This window comes from Oncorhynchus gorbuscha, linkage group LG15, assembly GCF_021184085.1.
Source record: "Oncorhynchus gorbuscha isolate QuinsamMale2020 ecotype Even-year linkage group LG15, OgorEven_v1.0, whole genome shotgun sequence".
Taxonomy (NCBI): domain Eukaryota; kingdom Metazoa; phylum Chordata; class Actinopteri; order Salmoniformes; family Salmonidae; genus Oncorhynchus; species Oncorhynchus gorbuscha.
The window spans coordinates 47,657,445-47,674,444 of record NC_060187.1 but is presented as its reverse complement, the minus strand read 5'-3'; the positions used below and the strand labels follow the sequence as shown (position 1 = coordinate 47,674,444).

Here is a 17,000-nt window from a genome sequence, read left to right as displayed (position 1 = left end):
TAGTGCATTAAATGAAATGCCACTAAACTACAGGAAATATATTCCAGGCGTAAAGCATCCGTCACATAGAATCAGCTCCTTTATTAAGTACAGCAACTTGAGGCATTTGCACGGGGAAATCTTTTTTTAAAACATGGAATACAGTGTGGGCATAATATGCATAAAAGTACCAGGAATATATTCATATGCAAGCCTCTTTAGTGTTCTTCATTCGATGAAAGAAGGAGCTCTTGGTACAGAGCTGATACAGTGTATAATCTACATTAGGATTAGTTCATCAGACCCTTTCTTTATGCTATTGCATTGTCCCACTGCCAGAGAGTGCAGCCCTGGTCATTTTGTAAGGGAAAGAACGTCCGCCCGTCGGTAGGGTTTGGGAATGGGCTCAGTCGTGTAAACAGGACAATCTCATTCATTCTGTAACGGAATGTTCACCGGATAAACCACGCCGCCTCCTCCGTTTTCTAAAAACAACGCTTCATTGGCTGTTCTGTAGCCACTGCCACTGTCCACACAGCTAGTCCCTCCCTTTTGGGTTGCCATGGGAATAGTCTGCTGTCCTCATCCTGGGAAAATGTTTTTCACCAATGGAGACAAGGGTCAAAGTGCATGGGTGAGTTCCTCTAATGAGACAAAAGGGGGGGGGTGAAGGGGTGGCTCTTCCTCAACAGGTGGGAGGGGCTTATATATGGATTGACAGGGAAGGAGGGTCATTACACAAGAACATGGGCAGAGGAGTTTACAGGAAAAGGAAGTAAGGGGGGGGGGGGGGGACTACTACTGTCCGGAACGGTTCAGGTGTAGCGCGGCATTTCGCACTGTTCACAGCGGTTGAGTGCAGGGTGGTTGAGGAAGGTGCATTCTTCACAGCTCCACTGGGCTCCCTCAAAGTCCTCGTCCCTCTGGGGCCCCGCGACAGCAGGCTTGGGGTTCCGCTCCCCCTCTGGGAGAGGGGCACACATACAGGCTTAGCGTCATTAACGAAGAACATACAGTGCATTCGGAAAGTATTCAGACCCCATGGCTTTTTCCACATTTTGTTACTTTACAGTCTTATTCTAAAATGGATTAAAATCGTATTTTTCCCCTCAATCTACACACAATACCCCATAATGACAAAGCAAAAACAAGTGTAGAAATGCGTGTAAAAAAAATAAATATAAAAATCACAAGTATTCAGACCCATTAATCAGTATTTGTTGAAGCACCTTTCGCAGCGATTACAGCCTCGATTCTTCTTAGGTATGACGCTACAAGCTTAGCACACCTGTATTTGAGAGGCTTCTCCCATTCTAATCTGCAGGTCCTCTCAAGCATCGTCAGGTTGGAAGGGGAGTGTCGCTGCACAACTATTTTCAGGTCTCCAAAGATGTTCGATTGGGTTCACTCAAAGACATTGAGACTTGTCCCGAAGCCACTCCTGCATCGTCTTGGCTGTGTGCTTAGGGTCGTTGTCTTGTTGGAAGGTGAACCTTCACCTCAGTCAGAGGTCCTGAGTAATCTGGAGCAGGTTTTCATCAAGGATCTCTCCATACTTTGCGCCGTTCATCTTTCCCTTGATCCTGACTAGTCTCCCAGTGCCTGCCACTTAAAAACATCTCCACAGCATCTGATGCTGCCACCACTATACGTCACCGTAGGGATGGTGCCATGTTTCCTGGCATTCAGGCCAAAGAGTTCCATCAGACCAGAGAATCTTGTTTCTCATGATCAGAGTCCTATAGGTGCCCTTTGGCAAACTCCAAGCGGGTTGTCGTGTGCTGAGAAATGGCTTCCGTCTGGCCACTACCATTAAGGCCTGATTGGTGGAGTACTGCAGAGATAGTTGTCCTGGAAGTTTCTCAGTTCTCTTTTCTACTTTTAATACATTTGCAGACATTTCATTATGGGGTATTGTGTGTAGATTGATGAGGAAAATATCTTATTTAATCAATTTTAGAATAAGGCTGTATCATAACAAAATGTGGAAAAAGTCAAGTGGTCTGAACAATTTCCGAATGCATTGTATACAGTCTTCGCATTAGTAATGGGTGGGGGGGAAGAAATAAAATGATCAATAGTTATACAGAACCAAAATTTAAATATGCAACAATTTCAAAGATTTTACTGAGTTACAGTCCATAAATCAGCCAATTTAAATACATTCATTAGGCCCTAATCTATGGATTTCACATGACTGGGAATACAGATATTAACCTTTTGGTTACAGATACCTTAAAAGAAAATGGGCCTCACAACAGACCTCAGGATCTCCTCACGGTATTTCTGTGCATTCAAATTGCCATCGATAAAATGCAATTGGTGTTCGAAGCTTATGCCTGCCCATACCATAACCCCACCGCCACCATGGGGCACTCGGTTCATCAGCAAACCGCTCTCCCACATGACACCATACAAATGGTTTGCGGGTTGGGAGGCCGTTTGGACATACTGCCAAATTCTCCAAAACAACATTAGAGGTGGCTTATGGTAGAGAAATTAACATTGAATTCTCTGGCAACAGCTTGGGTGGACATTCCTGCAGTCAGCATGCCAATTGCACACTCCCTCAACTTGAGACATCTGTGGCATTGGTTTGTGTGACAAAAGTGCACATTTTAGAGTGGCCTTTATTGTCCCCAGAACAAGGTGCACCTGTGTAATGATCATGCTGTTTAAATCAGCTTCTTGATATGCCATACCAATCAGGTTGATGGATTATCTTGGCGAAGGAGAAATGCTCCCTAACAGGGACTTAAAAACATGAGAAATATGCTTTGAGCATATGGAAAATGTCTTGAGATATTTTGTTTTAGCTCAGCTCATGAAACATTTTTTTCACTGTACATACTGCAATATTATTTTGGGACGATAATATATAGATATTCGACTCCAAGTATATACATACACACTTCTCTCTTTTTTTTTTTTTTTACTTCATTACTTAGCGTTAACTAGCGCTAGTCAGCTGTTCCTGCCCCCAAAACTCCTGTATGTTTCATCCTATAGCTTGTTCTCAATCGTGAGCAAGCATGTTTTCAGCACTTTCATTTCCTTAACCAAAACGTGTTTTCTCAGCAATATGCTTAGAACATTAAATTGCAATACATAGGGAATTGTAAGAATCGTAATACATATCGCATCGGCACCTAAATACGGTGATAATATTGTCTCGTGAGGTCCTTGGCGATTCCCAGCTCTACTTAGTATCGCACCAACAAACACAGCAAATACCACAAGTCTTACAGAGGAGGTAAACTGGGGCGTTAGGAAAACAGTTTTTTATTTATTTATAGATGCTACACCGCATTTTTCCGGCAGGAGAAGACAGCAAGCCACTTTATCAAGTGTTCTCGGGCATGAGCCGCGCAACGGAATCTTGTCAACTGAACCAGCGTAATTTTATTCTGAGCAGCGCGAGCCTCACACGAAACCGCACTGCTCACCCACTGGTTTCATCTAAATGAAGAGGCAGGTCTCGCCCTCTGCAAAACTGGCGTGACCGGTTCATTATCACAGTACCAAACATAACAGGGGAGGAAGTCCTTCCAATGGGATGTTAACAGAGGGCCTAACTCGTTGTTCAGCAAGGATCCCACAGGCATTCATGGCAAGCGCAGGGGTGTCGACCACACTGGTGTCATAGCTAGATGCATAACCTGCTCCTTTATCCTACTACTGTCATATACAGGATCAAATTGCCACAATCCTTCCACTGCTATAGCTGGTGTGGTAGTGGTGAGCCTTCTGGTGCAAAATGGCTGTCGTATATCACCAACGAGGGTGAGACTATCTAGTGGCGAATAAGGTGAGTTAACCCAAAATTACAATATCAAGCACGAAATTAAATTAATGTCATTACACCACACACACACCAATCGTACAAACACACGGCACCATTTTAAGACCTGTCTGAGAAGGAAATGCTTTCAAAAACATTTGGAGAATGTCCACACAGGGAGTCTCTGCAACACAAAAGTAAATCAACAAAAGGCATGGTCACTCAATCATGTATCACATTTGGTCTACTGATTGAGAGTGATCAGAGAGAATTTGAGGAAAAAACTCAAACAAGCAATATTCTGTCAAATGTAATACGAGGCATTATAAAAAAGTCACACAGCCACAGTGAAAAATGCCACAGCCACCGACATTAAAGTCATGCAGGTGAAAAATCGCATTGCACACACACCATCTGGTAACAGAGGGCTTCCTATTCCTCATGGGTATAGGAAGAGAATTCTGAGAATTTGACTGAGATTTGCAAAGAAAATGTTTTCGTGGGGGTTATAAGCTTAGTGATCCATGTTTACAGTGTGGCGTATGTTGTGTATGTTGTGTTGGCGTACCCAACACAGAAGAATGGACTAAAACGAACAAATGCATGCATACTCTCTCACACACACACACACACACACACACACACACACACACACACACACACACACACACACACACACACACACACACACACACACACACACACACACACACACACACACACACACACACACACACACACACACACACACACACACCCTCCGTCTCTTTCCCACACGCTCTCGCTGCTCGGCTTCTTAATGAATACCAGTGCAGCAGCAGAAGTAGACAAAGCAATTATCTGGGTGACTCCGGTAATAGGAATCCATCCTGACCGCCCGATGCAAAATCAGCAGCAGTCTCAGCGTGTCATTCAGAAGAACTGCAAAACATTCAACTAAAGTAGAGACTAGAAATAGCACTCGCTGGAATGCTAACAGGGATTGGGGGGGGGGGGGTGACAGGGAGAGAGCTACCAGCTAGGTCTACTATATTGATCCACTTCTCTGCATGTATGGAATGAAAAATAATCTCGGTATAATAAAAATGTTGGTGGGTTGAGGAGTAAGGGATAGAAGAGGGGAAACCTGCTGTTCAAACAATAACAAAGCAGACACCCCACCACTGTTTTCGTAAACAGCTGAGGTACGGGGCTGGAGAAATGGAACCACTCTCAAACTCAAGAGATATAGATGCAAGGACTGACCATCCATGAAACCAAAATTATAGTTTTAACCACGTTATGAGGCTATACAGCAGGGCTGCCCAACCCTCTTCCTGGAGATCTACCGTCCTGTGGGTTCTCAGTCCAACCCTAATTTAACACACCTGATTCTAGTAATTGGCTGCTCAACAAGACCTTAACTAGCTGAATCAAAACTGCTAAATCAGGGTTGGTCTGAAATCCTACAGGACAGTAGACCTCCAGGAAGAGGGTTGGTCTGAAATCCTACAGGACAGTAAGACCTCCAGGAAGAGGGTTGGTCTGAAATCCTACAGGACAGTAAGACCTCCAGGAAGAGGGTTGGTCTGAAATCCTACAGGACAGTAAGACATCTAGGAAGAGGGTTGGTCTGAAATCCACAGGACAGTAAGACCTCCAGGAAGAGGGTTGGTCTGAAATCCTACAGGACAGTAAGACTTCCAGGAAGAGGGCTGGTCTGAAATCCTACAGGACAGTAGACCTCCAGGAAGAGGGTTGGTCTGAAATCCTACAGGACAGTAGACCTCCAGGAAGAGGGTTGGTCTGAAATCCTACAAGACAGTAGACCTCCAGGAAGAGGGTTGGTCTGAAATCCTCCAAGAGAGGGCATATATATAATTCATTTAAGTCCAAAAACTGGATGTACCAACCACAGATTGCCCCCTTAAAAAGAAAGTCCTACCAATGTTTACAGTGGTACAACAGACGACATCCTGTATCTCACCTTTTCTTCCTGGCTTGGGCGGTACCACCGGACCGGTCTGAATGTTCTTATAAAAGTTGTTCTCGGCTTGCGGATCAAACTTCCCTGATGACAAATTACACAACTCATACAGCATCTGTTATTTGACACCTGAATGTGTGCTCTTGTACATATTGCATCTTCAAACGCCTGCTTGTGTGTTTCTCTGTGTGTGTGTACCTAGAGACTGCAGAAGATCTGTCTCCTTCAGGGTACAGTCAACATCAATCTGTAGCTGTCTGTTCAGACTGCGCAACCGGGTCATCTCTTCAGGCTGGAACAGCCGCAGAACACCGGTGGGTTGGATGAGACCAAAATAATACAAATGTAGACAACTCTGTATTGAGACAACTCTATACCCTGCATTGATTTACTGTTTGTATACAAATTTCACAGAAATATACACATATACATATATATATATATTTTTTTTTATACATGTATGTAGCTAATGTGCGTGTGTTTGTATGTGTGCCTTCAAACGTGTTTGTGTGCCTAAGCATTCAAAGGTGTGTGTGCAAAAAAAAGAAAAAACATGTTAAGTACTATGCCTTCAAAAGGAGTGTGTATATGCATGCACGTGATCATGCATTTAAACCTCACCGATGTATGAGTTTAGGGGCCTATGCAATCACATCTGCGTGTTGCTCCCCCCGTATGCGTGTGTGTGTGTGTCCCTCTTACCCGGGGGATGAGGCTGGTGCTGTTGACTCGCCTGAAGCGTCTCTGGAGGGCGTCGTACTCCATGTCGTTGACGTCTGCCTTCAGCTGCTCCAGCTTCTGCCTCTCCATCAGCAGCTCCTTGAGCAGACGCTCCATCCGGGCCCTCTGGTGCAGCAGGAGAGCTGGGGGACACAGTGGTGGGAAGACTGCTTCAAACAGGTGGGACGGGTCGGGAGGTGGGCCGGATACGGCATGCGGATGTGCAGGAACGCATACACATCTATGGTTCTGTGGCGCGCGCGCGCACACACACACACACACACACACACACACACACACACACACACACACACACACACACACACACACACACACACACACACACACACACACACACACACACACACACACACACACACACAAACGTATCCGTTCATAAGCCTTGCTTACCCTGAGTGTAAGCGTAGTCGTCGGAGCCCGAGCTGGAGCGGCGCGGCATGCGGTTGGCGATGTGGCTGACGATGTTACCGGGCAGGGCTGAGATGGGCAGGATGGGTGCCGGGGCCAGTGCGTGATGCTCCCCCTGGTCCACCATGTTGAGCAGAGATTCAGGAGAGGAAGCCACTGGAGGGGAACCTGAGAGCAGCCTCTGCTGCTGGGCCTGGCCTGGGGACACTTTGATCTTAAAGGTGTAGCCCGCCTGGCTGCCTGGCTGGGGTGAGGAAGTGGGCCGGGGCCGCGCGGGGCTCTGGTGCAGGTATACCCCGGGGTGGAAGGTGGCAGAGCTCCCGCCGCTCAGGCTGAGGGCCCGTTGGGGTGAGTTGGGAGAGGGGCTGGTAGCCATGTAGAGAGTCTGTCCCGGGGGGCAGTGCACGGGGGAGTTGCTGCGGGGCCGCGGGCCCTCCAGGGTGATCTCAATCTGGTTCTTCAGGGAGCTCTTGGGTAGGTACGGCCGGTAGATGGGCTGCTGCTGCTGTTGTTGCTGGTGATGGTAGGGCATGCTGGCCAAGGTGGGAGGGCTGATGGGCAGGAAGACATGGGTCTGCTGGTGCTGGGTTTGGTGCTGCACCTGCTGTTGGTGCTGCACCTGCTGTTGGTGCTGCACCTGCTGTTGGTGCTGCACCTGCTGTTGGTGCTGCACCTGCTGTTGGGGCTGCACCTGCTGTTGGGGCTGCACCTGCTGTTGGGGCTGCACCTGCTGTTGGGGCTGCACCTGCTGTTGGGGCTGCACCTGCTGTTGGGGCTGCACCTGCTGTTGGGGCTGCACCTGCTGTTGGGGCTGCACCTGCTGTTGGGGCTGGTGCTGGGGAGAGCTATACGGGGACTGGTAGGTGGGAGTGGTGTAGGGCGAGGGCTGATACACAGGCTGCCCGGACGAGGGCCAGGGGGAGGGCTGTGGGCTCTGGGAGGGGGAGGGCCGGATGTAGAGGGCATTACCGCCACTGTTGCCATAGTGACCAGCGGGGATCTGCAGGGCCTGGGGGGCGTTGGGCAGGTTCTGGGACAGAGTGACAGTGATAGGGTTCATGGTGTAGCGAGGAACAGGCGAGTAGGTAGGGGACATTCCCTGCATGGGAGGCGGAGTGGGGGTGCTGGCCATGCGTCCCCGTGGTCATTCATGAAGAAGGGGTTGTACCCCAGCGAGGGGGCTATGGTGGCGGGGGCCGAGAGTGGCTCTGTGAAGCTGACGTGCTGGGGCTCGATGTAACCGTCACTGGAGCTGTGCACCAGGGAGCGCCCGCCTCCATTGTCCTTGCCCGCCTCCGAGGGGGGGTAGCCCCCTAGCTGGATGTGCAGCATGTGGTTCCGGCTCAGACGGGCCTCCTCCGGACTTTGGTACTCCCCATAGAGGTATCTGTTACTCTCCTGAGCCAGCAGGTGACAGCATATATCCAGGCTATTGTTGTTCTGGAGGAGGAAAGGAGACAGGATAAAAGGTTCAGTGATGGGGCCCAGACTGATGTTGTAGTTCTATAGGGGTCACTGGTCTGTCGATTTACAGTAGAAAAACAGAGGCATACTAACTTCCTGGGGTCATAACAGATCATCAACTAAACCACACAAACAACTGTCAATGTAAAAAAAAAAAAAGTCTAACTCTTTATTATCCCAAATTTCATGGTATCCAATTGGTAGTTACAGCCCACTACAGGAGCCGCTACAGCGAGAAGGGACAAGAACATCCCTTCCGGCCAAACCCTCCCTAACCCGGACAATGCTGGGCCAATTGTGCGCCACCCCATGGATCTCCCGGTCGCGGCCGACTGCGACAGATCCTGGACTCGAACCAGGATCTCTAGTGGCACAGCTAGAACTGCGATGCAGTGTGCCACTCGGGAGGTGATGTTCAACTTCATATACAGGCATACATGTGTAAGCCTAGATCCGTGAAGCAGCATACAGGCATTTCAATTAGAGAATCAGTGCATGTTTGTAGCCTGAGTGAGCCCCAAATGGCACCCTAATTCCCTATGCAGTACACTAAAGCCCCTTTCCACTGGCCTTAAATGGGCCCAACCTAGGTTGACTTTAAAGCGTTTCCACTGCCTCCGGAAATTATAAATTATATAATGTTGCTAGGCACCCAATATGTGACTGCAGCTGGCTTCTAGCTAGCGAGTTGTTGAAGAATGAAATTCCCCCTGTAACTAACATTACCCCATACTCCTGCCAGTGCCAAGCCTGACTCAGAGCCATGTATTTAGCTCGCTGACATTAGCGTTGTCGTTAGCATACAAGGCTAGCTAGCTTAATTCCTACCTCTCATGCCATGGTCTATTAGCTAGCTAGCTATCCAAGCAAACCAGATGACAGCTAGCTAGCTTTCGATAGAGCCTGGCCAGCTAAAATACCGGTTTGCTTCTTTACACTGATTTGCTAGCTAATGTTAGGTAGCTAGCTAGCATTGAGGGCTCTGTTCTCATAAAGGTTATTGTTTAGTGCATAAATTAATAAAGGATACAGCTATGGTGGTAATTTGTTTCATGTCTAACTACCGCAGTACTGCTTGTCCATCTGCTCAGAAGAGCTAGCTAAATGTTTTGTCCGCATCCAGCAGTGATCAGCTTGGTGGTTGCATGGTAACAGCATCCCCAACCCGAATTCTAATCGAACTGGCACCAGTTGTGAAACTGGGCTGCGCTGGCTCGGATTTCCTTAGATCCAGCTCGAAGTTGAGAATTCCATTCGAGCCAGCTCGAATTTGGCCCGAATTTTAAGAGCCAGTGGCAACAGGGCTTAAATGTTACTTTTGACCAGGGTCGATATGGCCCCGGCCAAAGTAATACACTATAGGGAATAAGGTGTCATTTGGGACACACACTATTATTGTGTGTGATCATAGCTGTCTGGCTACGGTAGCATACCTGCAGAAGGCACTGGGACACTACTCCCTCTGGGATCTCGGGGAAGCGCTGCTTGAGGTCCTGCAGGATGTGATAGTCTAACTGAGGGCCTCCCTGCGCCATCCTGAGCCCACAGAGAGAGTCACTGAGCTCACAGCCCTGAACGCTGCTGCTGCACCTGTGCTCTTCTCATCCTCTACACACACACACACACACACACACACACACACACACACACACACACACACACACACACACACACACACACACACACACACACACACACACACACACACACACACACACACACACACGAAAAGCTCGAAACAATCTGCAGTCGTCATTGCATCACATCAGCCCAGCCACACACCAGACAACATTAAAAGTCTGCGCCTCTGCCGCCAGATCAGTGCTTTAAATAGCAACAAGGGTTAGAGGATGTGCTTACAAACGGAAGGAGGCTTTTTGGCAGCTTTGGTCAGCGGTTCCTCTGCAGAAATAATGTAATTAGGCGACACATATGTTACGGACAGTTTATGGGCCCTAATGACCAAACAGACAGGCCGATAAAGCAGCAAGGTGAGGTTATCCGGGCTAAAACTGGTCAATAACCCCATCCGACACTTCACACAACCGACGGGTTTGGCTGCAACAGACAGGCATGGTATCTCGTGTGATAGTTTAGTCATCTCACTGCACCAAGCAACAACCTAAAACCCAAGACAGCTTGCTACCTAGCTAGAGAACGCGACATGCACAAGTGTTACCTACGTCAGCTAACTAATTCATACTGATCACTAACGTGTTTGCGTTCGCATCAACGTCTGTGGCATTTTAGCCATCCAAGTTACCTAACGTTATCCCTCTGCAGTGGATAATAGTGATCCGACTCATAATTTCTGGTCAATCATGCTATAACGTCAACTGACAAACGTTACGTTAGTTGTTCTTATTGGTCTTAGCTAGCTAGCGTTACTTACACGGAAGACAAAAACAAATTAATGTTAAATGGCTGACAACCTAAACAAAATAGCGCGCCGTCCACATACTAAATTAGCTAAGTAACTAGAGTAGCCAGCTAGCTGGCCAACGAAACTAGTTGGCTACCTACTATTGTCGTTTTTGGATAAGCGCGTTAAACTAGACAAATAGGATGCGTATGTTGATTGCTAACGTTAGCTAGCTAGCAACCACCAAGTATCGACACAAAACAAATCTTTGGTATCGAGTTAAAGAGATTAGCTAATGTTAACGTCGATAGCGTTAGCGGACAACTTCTTCCTAAAGCGCCGTTGACCAGGAAGGCACACACCAACAAGTAATCTGACATAGAGAAGCTAATCACGTTAACGTAGCTAGCCAGCGAACCTATAGGTGTTAGCTAGCTAGAAAGCTCACAATGTATCGAAACCAAGATTTAGTTAGCTACTTCGACTTACCATGAGCTTACTCACTCCTGTCATTGACCATTATAGCTACAGTTTCAGAGAAAGCCCATCGATCTGATATTTTCCGAAAGTGGCAGACGAATATGTATTTCACTCTTGATAGATAAAGCGATTGTGTTTCATTCCAAGACAAGGCCGTCGTCTCCACGTACGAAATTGTATCTATCGCGATAAATGTAAGCTTTTCGGAGCAGGAAGTGGTCTAAATCTAAGTTGTTGGTACTGCGCATGCTTGTCTTTTGCGCCCCGTCCAGTAGAGCCCCCCTTCTTTCCTTAATACATATGTAGATGTGGTTTAAGTACAGTAGTTGTAATAACTGTATGTGAGGCGAATCCTATTATGTGTCATTTGATATTTCCTCTTACAAGGGACACGCGCATTTCGTTACACCCACCAATAACATCTGTTAAATATGTGTATGTGACCAATACAATCTGATTTGACAAGGGAAGGGCGTCATGATGAGTTAGGTTATTATCGGACACAGTCCAGGAAGTGTAGGCCAAGCATGCCCCGGTATTGTAGGCTATAGCATATAGGCCCTGGGTCATTATATTTCTTAGGCCTATTGATTGCATATTGGAAAGGTTGTTCCATCGATGTGTTACAAATATGCTATAACAATTCAATGCAAAAAAAGTATGCAAGACACTCCTCTTTTTAAGGCAATATTCCCTAATTGATTGCCTGCCCCGAAGACACATTTATTGACAGTTATCAAATACCTCAAAAGTTGAATTAATCATTTCAAAAACGAGTTAATAAAAACTGGTACTATAGTTAAAAAGTCCATAGTTGTACAGCGTCATGTCGGCTGATGCTGTGGTTACCATGTAACGGGCCTGGAGTCTTTTACGCAACAATGTGGACCAATGTCATGAACATGGGCCTACAAAATCCTACGCCACAATTAATGATGTTATAGACTATGATAAAAGCAAAGTGTCATGAAACGACATATTAAATGTTGTGCGAAAGAAGAACAGGATCGACTTTCAACAGCACATTTATTGGAGGTCGGCGATGACTGTGTTGATTACTATGATCAAACAGAGAGCAATGACGGAGTCGGTGCCTGGTCGCAAGATGCATGTAGTTACAGGATTGATATTTGCACCAAGGGCAAACTGTCCGGAAAAATAATTTCATATCAGAGAAGAGAGTGTGCAGAGAATACATGTGATGTCATATCGCAATCTCAGCATTACAACGACCCTGAGCGGTTCATTGAACAATACAGAAGTGACAGATTGCGCCGTTTCCCCTGTCACACACATATCCCTACACATCCGGGGACATGGGTGGTGCTGAAAAGCTGCGAGGAAGAGCCCTTCGATGTTACCATGCCACCAATCAGAGGTAAAAACAACAGCGCTACTGGAGACTACTTGGAGCAACAATATGCACTTATATCTGAAAAAAGAGACACGTTTTCCAAACACAAACAGACGGATGAATGTAAAAAGTTATCTTCTGCATGGTAAGCAAAAAGGCTACTTTCAGTCTGATGATGTGAACTTTTAAATGCGTGCTCAAAAATGATATTTCCAATAGGCTACACTTTATTCTAGAAAGCCTGGAATACACGTCATAGGCAAAATACAGATGTAAATGTCACACCAAAATTGATATGATTCTCTTCTATTCTATTATGTCAAGTTTTGGTTGATACAGATTAGAGCCAGCGAAAGTCTGTCCGTGCGAAATCTTATGTAAGGTTTAATTACTAAAATACATGCCACTTTTACTGAGTTCAGGAAAAACTGATTTCCCAACAGTGTTCAAGATGATGAAATGCTCTGTTTTACCTGCCACGCTATGCTAAGGTCATTTCAAGTGAGTTAACCAACATCTAAGTTTTACCTTCCCAGTTTACTTCCACACTAGAATGATTCATATTGCTCAACAATACTTTGAATGCTCTGTAGATCCATGAGATTGAATCTGGAGACCTTGGTTACATCCCAAATGGTCCCATATTCCTATACCTATACTTGATCTCTTTTTCCATTAATCTCAGAATTGTGGAGACAAGGAGCTGTCCTACTCTGAGCCAAATGGCACAGTCTACTCACCTATCAACAACATGGGCATCAAGCTGCTGACAGTGCAACAAACACACACCTCGTTGGACGCCTTGCGGAGGAACCAGCGACTCAGGAGCAGCGCTGTCGTCAGGAGGCACCCACGAGCAAATAAGAGTGCCACCTTAGGGGACATCTCCCTGTCAACATTCAAAAACAACGTGGTGTGGTGTAACGGCTATCGAGAGACCTCTTCCATGCAGGCCGCCGTTCTCCCTGATGTTCCCAGTTCTTCATCCAAGAAAGGAAACAATAAGGCTAATGCTTTTACGGTCAAAGGGTTGAGAAGGCTCCCGCCATGTCAGAAGTAAGTCCTGCAAAAGGCAATGCCAGAGTTGAGCTCTTAGAGTGAAACTCTAAACTGTTCTTTAAAGCACATCAGTCCATTTTTTAAAACAGTTTTCCCAACTGGGATAATAAAGTGATTGATTGATTGACTGTGATTGATGTGTTTATGTGGGGGAACCTAGATCTTCAGTTTTATGAGAACAGAAGTGATGTGCAGGATGAATATGTCTGTGCGGGACGTTGCAGTGGGACCAGGCCTGGCCGCTCCTATCCCGAGTCATCTCCTCCCAGTGGGAGATCCATCACCCCAGGCACCCAGCTCTCCTCCACCACTCCCTTACCTCCATCGCACCCCTGGAAGTCCAGCTCTACATGCTACCTGACCCCTCCATAGTTGGCACCCACGAAGCCCCTGGTGGTCCAGCAGAGGAAAAAGAGGTCAGTCATGTCAATGCAAAGTAACAGCCAGACTATGACCTGATAACCAAGGTTTGGGGATCAAGGCTATTTCTATCATGTTGACTCATGTTGATTCAGAAAATCCCAAATTGAGATTTAATTCAGGTACACCTTACTTCAAGCATGCAGGTATAAGACCTTATGATCTGGTTATAAGGCATTGTAACTTGCCACGAGTATGTATGACCCCCTTATAATTTGTTATTATCATCTCATAATGATTGTGACTAAATAACAGCCATTTGTGAGTATCAATGCACCATAGATTGCATTGACATTGTGGAGGACTTTATGTTGTATTGTATTAACCTGAATGTCTTTCTCTCCACAGATGGTGCCCTCTCCAAGACGGTGAGAGGGTTGGCTTTGCAGAGATTTTGTTGAAACAGAGGATAATGGTATTACATTAAATGCAGTTACATTTTCTATGCTAATTCGTATCATACAGACGTTTTGCTCCTTGTCCTAAAAGTAATACATAGGAAAAGTTATAATTGTGTTTCATTATGAAATGTGTTACCTTCTATGTACTGTGTAATGAATTCCCTTTACAAAAAAACAGGTGCACTGCCAACTTTATCCATCACCACTAGAGGGCAGCGGTGACTGTTACTAAAATTTTGAATCGTGAATTATTATAGTAGGTAATAAGAACTTCCACTTGTTTCCCTCCAAATCGAAAAAATGAGGGGTACATGTGAAGATGAGTAACTCAACATTTGTTTAGATATGTATATTTCCAACGAGAGTGGATCAATTATGGAACAGAAGATTTGCATATATTTAAACAGGAGAATGGTGTGAAAACATAACAATCCCAGTTTACTGATGAATGGTGAACCTGATTTCTATGTTGGCATAACATTACTACTACACTGTATTGGCCATTGAATTCACAGTTGACAAGTGTCTACTGAATTATATCAGCACATAAATAAAAGAAGATGGTCTACAATATAAGATCGCGACAGAATCTCAGGTTACCAAAATTGCTCACGCTTTTCAAATGGGCAAGCCAGAGTCAATCGCTGACCCAGATCAGAGCTGTGGATCATGGAAAAGTTATTTGTAATTGATAAGTCAACTGCTCTGCTTCTGGGCACTTGGTCACCGAGCCAGGTCTCACTTGTCATGGGCCTAAATATAGCCAGTGGCTGTTAACTGATAGTACTGACATTATACAGTGCCTTTGGAAAGTACTCAGACCCCTTGACTTTTTCACATTTTGTTACGTTACAGCCTTATTCTAAAATGGAGGGGGGAAAACCTCAGCAGTACACACGATACCCCATAATGACAAAGCAAAAACAGTTTTTTTTTTAAATTAGCAAATGTATCAAAATAACAACTGAAATACCTTACTTAATAAGTATTCAGACCCTTTGCTATGAGACTCGAAATTGAGCTCAGGTGCATCCTGTTTCCATTGATCATCCTTGAGATGTTGCGACAACATGATTGGAGTCCAATCATTGGAGAAACCTGGCACCATCCCTACAGTGAAGCATGGTGGTGGCAGCATCATGCTGTGCGGATGTTTTTCAACGGCAGGGACTAGGAGACTTGTCAGGATTGAGGCAAAGATGAACAGAGCAAAGTACAGAGAAATCCTTGAGGAAAACCTGCTCCAGAGTGCTCAGGACCTCAGACTGGGGTGAAGGTTCACCTTCCAACAGGACAACGACCCTAAGCACACAGCCAAGACAACGCAGGAGTAGCTTCTGGACAAGTCTCTGAATGTCCTTAAATAGCCCAGCCAGAGCCCGGACTTGAACCCGATCGAACATCTCTAGAGAGACCTGAAAATATCTGTGCAGCAACGCTCCTCATCCAACCTGACAGAGCTTGAGAGGATCTGCAGAGAAGAATGGGGAAACTCCCCAAATACTGGTGTGCCAAGCTTGCAGAGTCATTCCCAAGAAGGTTGTAATCGCTGCCAAAGGTGTTTCAACAAAGTACTGACTAAAGTGTCTGAATACTTATGTAAATGTAATGTTTACGTTTTTTATTTGTAATAAATTAGCAAACATTTCTAAAATCCAGTTTTTGCTTCGTCATTATGGAGTATTGTGTGTAGACTGATTAGGGGAAACAACAATTGTATCAATTTTCGAATAAGGCTGTAACCTAACAACATTAAGAAAAAGTCAAGTGGTCTGATTACTTTCTGAAGGCTTTGTATCTACTTACAGAGACATCTAGAGGAAACAGAGGTCTTTTTTGTCCCACCGTGCAAATCATTGGAACCAGATTTCACCCTTGTGCCCTGTTCAAAAATGTGCCCAATATTTGTCTGGAAGGATCTGGAATGGCAGAAAAGTTTCCCCAAAAGAATCTTGAATTCCCATTTTTCGTGTCTCTCAATAATATGGTTTACATTAACAAGGCTATGTAGGCACAAACTAATAATAAAATAAAAAAAGACTATTCCATTGCAACTATTCCATAACTTGTTACTCTGTTGTGGAAAGGTTTATAGTCCTTAAATGATAGCTATAATTCAATGTGATCTCCTGTAGGCTCTCTATGCTAGCAGAAACTTAACCAGAGACTTACACCTGTCATAGTGGCCTCTCACCTGTCAAGTCCCCCTGCAGCTGAGCTCACACACACCACAGCTTGGACTCTGTGACATTCCCCTGAAACAGCACCTTCCCATCGATGTTGTGGTGGCCATAATGTAGTTCAGTGGAGCACAGCGCCAATCTCTGGACTCCTGTAAAAAATAAAGGTCTACAGTAGTGGACATCTACACATCCTGCCTTTAAAGCGACAATCAGCAGTTGAAACAATAAGAAAACGTTCTCCCCGTTCCCATTTTGGTAAAAAGCTGAGGGATAGGGCTGGAGAAATGTATCCACTCTCAAATTCATAGGCAGCGCTATGGATGCAATGACTGACCGTCCGCGATATCAACATTCCAGTTTTAAATATGTTTTGAGGCTAAACAGTGTTTGTTTACATTTACT

General features: G+C 45.6%; 1 protein-coding gene and 1 pseudogene across 3 annotated transcripts; one reads left to right on the top strand and one right to left on the bottom strand.

Moving 5' to 3' along the window:
- Positions 1-61: 61 nt before the first annotated feature.
- On the bottom strand, positions 62-11,184 carry LOC123997410 (annotated as a pseudogene).
- Positions 11,185-12,080: 896 nt separating this feature from the next.
- LOC123997411 lies at positions 12,081-15,298 on the top strand. Of its 3 annotated transcripts, XM_046301602.1 has the most exons (5): positions 12,081-12,680; positions 12,979-13,036; positions 13,221-13,591; positions 13,819-14,010; positions 14,363-15,297. In XM_046301602.1, the coding sequence occupies exons 1-4, from the start codon at positions 12,148-12,150 to the stop codon at positions 13,964-13,966; spliced, it is 1,110 nt and encodes a 369-aa protein (XP_046157558.1). In that variant the 5' UTR covers positions 12,081-12,147; the 3' UTR covers positions 13,967-14,010; positions 14,363-15,297. The 3 variants fall into 3 exon arrangements, with proteins under 3 accessions (XP_046157558.1, XP_046157560.1, XP_046157559.1); XM_046301604.1 differs by lacking the exon at positions 12,979-13,036 and having other exon boundaries at positions 14,363-15,298; XM_046301603.1 differs by lacking the exon at positions 12,081-12,680 and having other exon boundaries at positions 12,696-13,036; positions 14,363-15,298.
- Positions 15,299-17,000: the final 1,702 nt, after the last annotated feature.

Coding starts and splice junctions, on each gene's coding strand:
- LOC123997411 (XM_046301602.1), top strand. CDS start 12,148: ATGAAACGACATATTAAATGTTGTGCGAAAGAAGAACAGGATCGACTT. Junction 12,681..12,978: donor AAAAAGTTATCTTCTGCATG/GTAAGCAAAAAG, acceptor ATTTCCCAACAG/TGTTCAAGATGATGAAATGC. Junction 13,592..13,818: donor AGGCTCCCGCCATGTCAGAA/GTAAGTCCTGCA, acceptor GGGACGTTGCAG/TGGGACCAGGCCTGGCCGCT.